General features: G+C 38.9%; 1 protein-coding gene across 1 annotated transcript in view; it reads left to right on the top strand.

Moving 5' to 3' along the window:
• The window catches only part of LOC139749670 (ATP-dependent translocase ABCB1-like), a 103976-nt gene that overhangs the window by 60868 nt on the left and 32309 nt on the right, over positions 1-10799 (top strand). The window contains exons 17-19 of the mRNA XM_071663835.1: positions 1542-1646; positions 7847-8008; positions 8939-9137. Of these exons, the coding sequence (XP_071519936.1) occupies positions 1542-1646; positions 7847-8008; positions 8939-9137 (466 nt within the window). The remainder of the gene's footprint in view (positions 1-1541; positions 1647-7846; positions 8009-8938; positions 9138-10799) is intronic.

Raw genomic sequence — 10799 nt, forward strand, 5'->3', positions numbered from 1 at the left:
TAAGTCCAAAATGGAGAATGTAAGGAATAAGATTTCTTCTGTGCTGCCCATGCAAGGGATAGCAGTAGCTTTATCGGCCCTTCTCAATATCCCTGGTTGTCATTACTCTTTTTTTCCCTTCCATTTCACCAACATTTATAGTGTTTCTACTAATCTAATGTTGGACTCCAGCAGGTTAGCTACTCTTCCAACAGATTATCTTTCTTCTATCAGAGATCCAGATTTCTCATGTAATTCCTCTAATTCATTTTCCATTTCTGACCATGCTCAACACGAATGTGTCCACTTTACAGAAAAAAAATCCATACTTAATCAAGACTAACACACTTGTTACACTTCTTATTGATCTTGAATCCCCAAAATTCTCGCCTACCACTTTCCTTTTATGTTTGACCTCTTACTCATTTGATTTTGCAAAATTGATATTACTCTTTGATTGTGAATATCTGTCAAAAGACTGATATCCTGATCTTTTTTTTGTGACTTTTTTCCCTCCTATTACTTTCCTAATTGTGTGAAGTTCTGTCAGAAGACCGATATCCTCGTAACTCATGTACTATGGTTTCTTCTCTTTCATCTACTACTCTCTTAACTTTATAAATAGATATTTTTCTAACAGTATTAATTCCTATCAGAAGACAATGATATTTGTAAGTTAAGGTTATGTACTTGGAGACTTCACTGAAATCCCCACACAGATAGTCTAGAAATGCAAACCCTCACATTTTCCATTAGTAATATAGAATAAATTATTAAATACCCTTCTCATTTTCTAGATCAGTGTGACCACTTTTCCCACTTTATTTGTTTTTCATGACAGTCCCTTGTTGTATGAGTACATAGTTTCACCTCAAACATTTATCTGATTACACTGTTTAGAATGTACAAATGTCCCTGCAAAACATCATTTATATCATTCAAGTAGTGCTGTGCTACCTTGTCTAAGATGATGATTCTTCAATTTTCCATGAAGTGACTCCTGCCTGTCCTTGGGTGATGTTTTTGTCTTTGCTGTGTAAAGGAGTTAATATTGCAGAATATCATATATCCCATCTAACTCCATCCCCTTATCCATTCTTTGGTTGTCTTTGTATTGAGGCTATTTGAACAAGCTTAGTATACCATCCTACCTATGAGTTTTTGTGATAAGATCCTACCTTGATGGTAGGATGAACGAAAAACACTCCCTGCATTCTTATTAGTTGGATAATGCTCGTTTTCTCATCAGAACTGGAAAAATTCTCCAGCACTGGTTGAGCTTTCATTTCCACATGCAGATGTGTTATTCTTGAAGCAAAGCATGCCATTTACCAAGGGAATGGGATAACCTCCCTTCCTCTTAGATTAGAATGTTTCTGATCTTTGCTCAAAAGTTTCTTCAGCAGTTTTTTTCAGTCTGCATTTTCCTCAGTTTTTTTGCACTGAAAGTTGGACATTGTTTTAAATGCATCAGGATGCATGTAGGGAAATTAAAAATTCTGTAGATGATTCTTTATTTTTTTTTAAAGATTCTGAATTATGTATGAATATTTCTATTCCAGACACTTGCAGTTGTAGAGGAGACTGAAGCCAGAAAAGAAGCCAACTTCTATGCTTTGCTCTTTCTCATGATTGGCATTGTTGCTGCTGTATCCATGTTCATGCAGGTAATGGAAATGTTATGAAATTTTTTTTTTTTCTTTTTTTTTTTTTTTTGCTTTGTCGCTGTCTCCCACGTTTGCGAGGTAGCGCAAGGAAACAGACGAAAGAAATGGCCCAACCCACCCCCATACATATGTATATACATACGTCCACACACGCAAATATACATACCTACACAGCTTTCCATGGTTTACCCCAGACGTTTCACATGCCTTGATTCAATCCACTGACAGCACGTCAACCCCGGTATACCACATCGCTCCAATTCACTCTATTCCTTGCCCTCCTTTCACCCTCCTGCATGTTCAGGCCCCAATCACACAAAATCTTTTTCACTCCATCTTTCCACCTCCAATTTGGTCTCCCTCTTCTCCTCGTTCCCTCCACCTCCGACACGTATATCCTCTTGGTCAATCTTTCCTCACTCATTCACTCCATGTGACCAAAGCATTTCAAAACGCCCTCTTCTGCTCTCTCAACCACGCTCTTTTTATTTCCACACATCTCTCTTACCCTTACGTTACTTACTTGATCAAACCACCTCACACCACACATTGTCCTCAAACATCTCATTTCCAGCACATCCATCCCCCTGCGCACAACTCTATCCATAGTCCACGCCTCGCAACCATACAACATTGTTGGAACCACTATTCCTTCAAACATACCCATTTTTGCTTTCCAAGATAATGTTCTCGACTTCCACACATTCTTCAAGGCTCCCAAAATTTTCGCCCCCTCCCCCACCCTATGATCCACTTCCGCTTCCATGGTTCCATCCGCTGCCAGATCCACTCCCAGATATCTAAAACACTTCACTTCCTCCAGTTTTTCTCCATTCAAACTCACCTCCCAGTTGACTTGACCCTCAACCCTACTGTACCTAATAACCTTGCTCTTATTCACATTTACTCTTAACTTTCTTCTTTCACACACTTTACCAAACTCAGTCACCAGCTTCTGCAGTTTCTCACATGAATCAGCCACCAGCGCTGTATCATCAGCGAACAACAACTGACTCACTTCCCAAGCTCTCTCATCCCCAACAGACTTCATACTTGCCCCTCTTTCCAAAACTCTTGCATTCACCTCCCTAACAACCCCAAAGAATAATAAATAATAATAAAATAATAAAATAACAAAATAATAATAAAAAAAATAAAAGAAATGAACAATTTTTGATTCCTGGAATGCACTCCTGTCCGTACCATTCCAGTGCATCACATGGTTCAAAAAGTCCAAGGTTGGATAATAAGAATCAACTCAAATGTAAGAGTGTAGAATTTTGCTTGTGTCCTGGTTATGCTGGTATCAGCAGTAATGAAGTATCAGATGCTGAAGTTAAAGCAGGTGTATCCAGCAATTTATATAGGATAGTTGTTACCCAAGAGTGATTTTATTAGCAGAATAAGTAATTAAGTTAAATGGAAATGGCAACCTAGGCAGGACATGGCAACCTTGATGGGACTTGGAAGCCCAAAAGATTAACAAATGTCAGAGGATAAAGTAAGAAGTTGAATTATGGCATTTATTGGAACAGGATTTCTTGTATTAAGACAGTTCTTTTTCAACTGAGGATTGGTCTTACTGTGTTGACCCATGGCCACTTAATTGAGAGAAGACTTGCCCCAGTATGTGACAACTGCCACTGCAGTATTACTATGGAACCTGTACTAATGGAATGCCAAAAATTCAGGATTTCTGAGTCTAATATGAATTGTATGATAACAGTAGAAAAAAGGAAAGTAGTAGGGATATTTTAGATAATAATAATAATGTATACAGTGGTTCCAACAATGTTGTATGGTTGCGAGGCGTGAGCTACGGATAGAGTTGTGTGCAGGAGGGTGGATGTGCTGGAAATGAGATGTTTGAGGACAATGTGTGGTGTGAGGTGGTTTGATCGAGTAAGTAATGTAAGGGTAAGAGAGATGTGTGGAAATAAAAAGAGCGTGGTTGAGAGAGCAGAAGAGGGTGTTTTAAAATGGTTTGGGCCCATGGAGAGAATGAGTGAGGAAAGATTGACAAAGAGGATATATGTGTCAGAGGTGGAGGGAACGAGGAGAAGTGGGAGACCAAATTGGAGGTGGAAAGATGGAGTGAAAAAGATTTTGTGTGATCGGGGCCTGAACATGCAGGAGGGTGAAAGGCGGGCAAGGAATAGAGTGAATTGGATCGATGTGGTATACCGGGGTTGACGTGCTGTCAATGGATTGAATCAGGGCATGTGAAGCGTCTGGGGTAAACCATGGAAAGTTGTGTGGGGCCTGGATGTGGAAAGGGAGCTGTGGTTTCGGGCATTATTGCATGACAGCTAGAGACTGAGTGTGAACGAATGGGGCCTTTGTTGTCTTTTCCTAGTGCTACCTCGCACACATGAGGGGGGAGGGGGATGGTATTCCATGTGTGGCGAGTTGGCGATGGGAATGAATAAAGGCAGACAGTGTGAATTGTGTGCATGGGTATATATGTATGTGTCTGTGTGTGTATATATATGTGTACATTGAGATGTATAGGTATGTATATTTGCGTGTGTGGACATGTATGTATATACATTGTGTATGGGGGTGGGTTGGGCCATTTCTTTTGTCTGTTTCCTTGCGCTACCTCGCAAAAGCGGGAGACAGCGACAAAGCAAAATAAAAAAAAATAAATAGATATAATAATAATGTATATCAACAGATAGATTTTTAAAGGAAGTCAATATTTATGATTATATATGAATAGGTTTAAGCTTTTAGACATCTTTAAAGGAAGCCAAAACACATATTTCTTTGTAAATAACATTAAGTTTTTATACACTTTTTTTCTAAAAAGTGGTGAGTAATTATAAGATTGTAGCACTTTAGAATTCCCATGCAATCATATGACAGGTTTGCCATAATAGACAATGGCATCCTCTTACACAAACACATTGTATCCAGGACCTTCTCCCCCTTTCCCATCCTTAAACTCGGTTCAGCTATTATGGGTCCATCCATTACCATAACCACTCCCAGATACCTAAAACTTAAGCACCAGACTCCCTCCAGATTCCCTGTTCAAATTAACATTCGCACCATCCTATATCATCCCCCCTGCTACACTTCTTACAATTCCTTAAATCACGTGAACTCTCAACTTTCAACCTTCACACACGCCTGAACTCAGAAAGTAGCTTTTGGAGCTTCTCTCCCAAGACTTCTACCAGAGGTATGTCATCAACAAACAGCAACTGACACCTAGGCCTACTCCCCCATGTGTCCTGTAGACCTGCTTTTCTATCCAATACCTTGACATTTAACTTCCTCACTATCCATAAAGAGATTAACCAGCCATAGTGGTATTACACCCCCTTGAAGCAGACCTGTCTTCTCATTGAACTATTCACCATCCTCCCACCCTACTCACATTCACACCTTACTTCCTCTTAAATAACTCTCCATTTAGGAGCTCTACCCTACACCATATATCTGTAACACCTTCCATAGGGCATCTCTTTTAGACCTGTCATACACTTTCCCAAGATCCATAGATATCACTCGTAGATTTTATTTCTATAGGTATTTCTCTCATTTTTCAAAGTATACACTTGCTGCACACTTCCACTACCTCTTCTGAAAACACATTACTCCTCCCTAATTTGATGCTGTGTGTGTGCACTACCACTCTCACTATTTTCCCGTATCCCTAACCACCTATGCTTGATAAGCTTGTACTACTGCAATTTAAGCATTCACTTTTGTTCCCCATGCTCTTATATAAGGGCAGTATACATACATTCTGCCAGTCTTCAGATGTTTTACGTTGGGCTGTACATATATTGAAAAGCCTGACTACCTAGTCAATAACAGTGTCAGCCCCTTTTATAAAAACCCAACTCTTAAGCCATCCCATCCTTTTGCAATACCACTCTTCACATTGTGTAAGGCTTTCATCTTCTCGTATCTTTTCACCAAACTCTTAGCTATGACTTTTGCTCTGCATACCATCTTGTCCTAAACACACAGCTTGCACCCTATCATCAGAAATATTTAACAGCCCTTCAGAATACTCACTCAGTCTCGTAGTCACCTCTTCTTTGCCAGCTATCAATTATCACTGTCCCTCCATTTGTGTTCTCACTATTCATCACCTTCCAAGACATTTTATTTCTCTCCATGGAGTAGATTGTAGGCAGACTGAGTAGAGAGGTACTATTGTCTGCTTGTCAAAGCAGAGACAGCAGTGCAATAGTTGACACATTCCATCTTCCTGTCCTTGTCTCATATTCTCATGGGTTACTGAAACTGTCTTCAAACAGAAATTTTCTTTCCATCTCTTGCATAACAGCACCTGAATTTTTCATACTAGTTTGCAGTTTCCTGCATTTGTGAGGTAGTGCCAGAAACAGATGAAAAATGGCCTTATTTGTTCACATACATTCTCAAGCTGTCATTTTTGATACACTGAAACCAGAGCCTCCATCTTATGTTAGTCTCCTTTATGAAACAGTGTTCATTGAGGCTGTGCAAAGTTGCAGTCCTTTATCATTTGAACAACATTAAATACACATTACTAAAAAGTATCAATCAGATAAAGAAACTGGGATTAAGACTTTCAATCATCAGTGAAATAACATACATAAGATTGATTGCTGTAATTAAAGTACAGCCAAAAACCACATAATGAATGTTAATGCAGATCATATAAGCAAGTTGATATAACTTGCCTTGGGCCTTGCAGCACTAACCATAACATTAGAGACGGAATTTTTATCACTAACTTTTATCCCATTGTGTATGATTGTGACAACTCTTTCTGGCACTGTAGTGGTTCAAACTTTGTTGATTGATGTTTACAGCAGAAGGTATGTTGTTTACAGAAACAGCTTGGCAAGTTTTAGTTTAGTTGACCTTGGTATGAAGGATAGATGACTGTCATATAACCTAAAAAGAGACACGAATAGAAATATAAAAGAAAAGCTAGATGTCTACGATCCTTTTAGTATTAGACTTGGATATTTTTTTATTGTATACACTTCACATTATTCAGATATACACTATAGGACTGCTTTCTGCTGTTAAAGGGAAATGTATGTATTTTATGCTTGCCTGTGATGTAGTTCAGTTAGGTATTTCCTCTTGATAGTAACTTTTATGCCTTGCTTCAAGTAGCGCATTTATTACAATATAAGATATTATGCTGTAGTTTCAATGCATTATACATGTGGTTTCAGTGCATTATACATGACAGCTAGAGACTGAGTGTGAACGAATGTGTGGCCTTTGTTGTCTTTTCCTTGTGCTACCTCGCGCACATGCAGGGGGAGGGGGTTGTTATTTCATGTGTGGTGGGGTGGTGATGGAAATGAATAAAGGCAGACAGTATGAATTATGTACATGTGTATATATGTATATGTCTGTGTGTGTATATATATGTATACGTTGAGATGTATAGGTATGTATATTTGCGTGTGTGGACCTGCATATATATACATGTGTATATGGGAGGGTTGGACCATTCTTTCATCTGTTTCCTTGCTCTACCTTGCTAATGCAGGAGACAGCGACAAAGCAAAATAAAAGAAATGAATAAATAAGATATTATTCAAATTGAATATCATAGTCCCTAATGCATTCTTTAGCATTATTTCTTAGCTAAATCTCTTGATTTTATCTTATATGTGAGATTATTCTTAATACCTTTGTTAAGGGGAAGTTTAAGTTTTCACAATTCTCCAGGATTATTAGGTTTTACTGTAACAGTGACCAAGTCCCTACATTGAAACAGTGACCCGAACCTTCAGAGAATGCGATTCCTCCTACCTCTTGTTTGATGATTCTTGAAATATTCTCCATTAGAATTAAGGTGAAAGCTGGTTAACACATGGATCATACTTGACGTGTGAGATAGTACAATGCTGATGATTACTTAGTCATGTGCTTGCTGATGATCTTTCCATTTTAGATTTTTCAGCTAGCTTAAGTTAGGCTTATTCAGCCTGGCACTTGGCAAATGGCCAGCATTATAGAAATTGCAGAAAAGACAGTCTCTTATAGCTTGAGTGATGTTGAACTCTATGTATTTCACTAAGAACTGTTAGATGTTCTTGTGGAAGGTACATGTCTTATTATCTTACCTCAGAAGTTTGATTAAGGTTGTTGAGATATGGATAGAAGAAGCCTCTAAGCTATGACCATAATCATGGGGTAGAGGAGACCTTAATCTTCACTTTCTCCCACAGTCATTTATGTTTTCACTCTCGGGAGAAATTTTGACTGCAAGATTGCGGAAACTTACCTTCGCTGCCATGCTGCGTCAAGAGATGGCTTGGTTTGATGATGAAAAGAACTCTGTTGGCGCTCTGTGTTCACGGTTGTCTGGAGATGCATCTGCCGTACAAGGGGTATTGTATACGTTATCCATAGAATATCCTGAGTGATTAGCTTACCAAAGGTTTAGTAATAAGTAGAATATTTTTTGTAACACACTTTTCTAAAGATTAGGAAAGATTGAGATATCCATAAAGCTTGTTTTTAGAAATTAGTGAATGTAAAAGGTACAAGTAGAAGAGTTAGTCCATGGAAGGGATCAGTAGATGTGAGAGAATTGATTAGGGGTTGATGGTATTTTAGATAAAGATTGAGAGGAGTGGCTGGAGATAGGATTTAATGGAAAAGTTTTGTGCATGGAGCAGGTATGACTGGAGAAATTGGTTTTACCTGAGGAATCAATTTATTATGTAGAGTAAAAAAGCAAGAAGTATTTTTTAAGTGTTTCACTTCATAATGATGTGCAGGGGTTGGTAATATGTGTAAGTTATACTACTAAGGCTATATGTACCTGATCCACCCAATTAGCTGTACCTGAACAGCTTTCTTTGCCAGGGTTCTAGCCATACTTGAGGAGCTTACTTATTTTTTCCTTATTTGAACTGAAGCACATTCCTTATTAGTATATAGGGTTTTCATATGTCTCAAGCAGTTATAGTAAGCACCAGGCATTTATTTCAATAGAAAATGCTGAGAAATGTCTTATATTATCATACAGTGGCTTTTTATTGATGTCAAGACAAAAGGTGTAGTTGTAATTGTATTGACCATTCATATGTTATATGTACTGACATGTTCACCTGGTATTTCAACAGATTTAATTTCATATCAGATATTAACCTTTTGCTTTTATTATTCTCTGTATATGATAGTTCATATGTGCTCCTTGAGATTGGAATGTAGATTATAGGATCAATTATCAACATGAGTATTAAAGTTTTTTTGTAAGAGATACCTTTGTTCATTACACTGTGCTGAGATATTGAATAAGAAGTTTCCAACAGGCAACAGGGTCTCGTGTGGGCACCATTGTCCAAGCCATCACAACTCTTGGTGTCAGCATTATTATGGCTTTGTACTTTGACTGGCGTCTTGGCTTGGTCTCATTCCCTTTTGTACCCTTTGTGTTGTTTGCTGTCTACCTCCAAAGCAAGATCCTCATGGGTCAGAGTATCACAGAATCCAAGATACTGCAAGATGCAGGCAAGGTATGCAATCTTATCAATATCACTAGTTACTTTCTTATTCATTGTACATTGTTCCCATATGACCGATGGTGACACAGCAGATTATTTCAAATGATCCATCAATCCCACACTTCAAAATGATATGAAAGATCCAGAAAATAAGACTTTATCCCATGTCTTTAATAACCATGAAAATTTTTATATTGTCATTAATGAATTGGCAGAATCAGGGCCTCTTTGTAGAGGTTGTCGTACATAGAAAGTAAGTCCTCAGAACTGAAGCACAGATTACACAGCACTTGTCATATACAAAAAGAACTGGTGCTACTGCAGAGCATTGATAGAGCTAATTTTGCATATTATGTTTTGTTTTCAAGAGAGACCACACCTAAATGTAAGCACTAAAAGATCAGTATATTTGATGGATCGATGAATAGACTCTTAACTGCTTTTTTATGGAGTTATGAAGTGGAAGGATGGAGTGAAAAAGATTTTGAGCCATTGGGGCCTGAACATCAAGGAGGGTGAGAGGCATTTAAGGAATAGTGAATTGGAACAGTGTGGTAAACCGGGGTCGACGTGCTGTCAGTGGACTGAGCCAGGGCATGTGAAACATCTGGGTTAAACCATGGAAAGGTCTGTGGGGCCTGGATGTGGATAGGGAGCTGTGATTCTGGTGCATGTGGCCTTTTTTCTGTTTTCCTGGCACTTCCTCATTGAATCAGGAGGTAGCGGTACTGTTTCCTGTGGGGTGGGTTAGCGCCAGGACTGGATGAAGGCAAGGATGAATATGTACTTGTGTACATATGTATATGTCTTCGTGTTTGTATGAATACATTGATATGTATATGTGCGAGTGTGGGCGTTTATGTATGTATAGAGTTGTACGCAGGAGGGTGGATGTGCTGGAAATGAGATGTTTGAGGACAATATGTGGTGTGAGGTGGTTTGATCGAATAAGTAATAATAGGGTAAGAGAGATGTGCAGTAATAAAAAGAGTGTGGTTGAGAGCAGAAGAGGGTGTTTTGAAATGGTTTGGTCACATGGAGAGAATGAGTGAGGAGAGATTGACAAAGAGGATATATGTGTTAGAGGTGGAGGGAACGAGGAGAAGTGGGAGACCAAATTGGAGGTGGAGGGATGGAGTGAAAAAGATTTTGAGTGATCGGGGCCTGAACATGCAGGAGGGTGAAAGGCGTGCAAGGAATAGAGTGAATTGGAACGATGTGGTATACTGGGGTCGACATGCTGTCAATGGATTGAACCAGGGCATGTGAAGCGTCTGGGGTAAACCATGGAAAGTTGTGTGGGGCCTGGATGTGGAAAGGGAGCTGTGGTTTCGGTGCATTATTACATGACAGCTAGAAACTGATTGTGAACGAATGTGGCCTTTATTGTCTTTTCCTAGCGCTACCTCACACACTGAGGGGGGAGGGGGTTGTTATTTCATGTGTGGTGGGGTGGCGATGGGAATTAATAAGGGCAGACAGTATGAATTATGTACATGTGTATATATATATATATATTCTTTTTCTTTTCTTTTAAACTATTCGCCATTTCCCGTGTTAGCGAGGTAGCGTTAAGAACAGAGGACTGGGCCTTTTTTGGAATATCCTCACCTGGCCCCCTCTGTTCCTTCTTTTGGAAAATTAAAAAAAAACGAGAGGGGAGGATTTC

This window comes from Panulirus ornatus, chromosome 8, assembly GCF_036320965.1.
Source record: "Panulirus ornatus isolate Po-2019 chromosome 8, ASM3632096v1, whole genome shotgun sequence".
Classification (NCBI taxonomy): domain Eukaryota; kingdom Metazoa; phylum Arthropoda; class Malacostraca; order Decapoda; family Palinuridae; genus Panulirus; species Panulirus ornatus.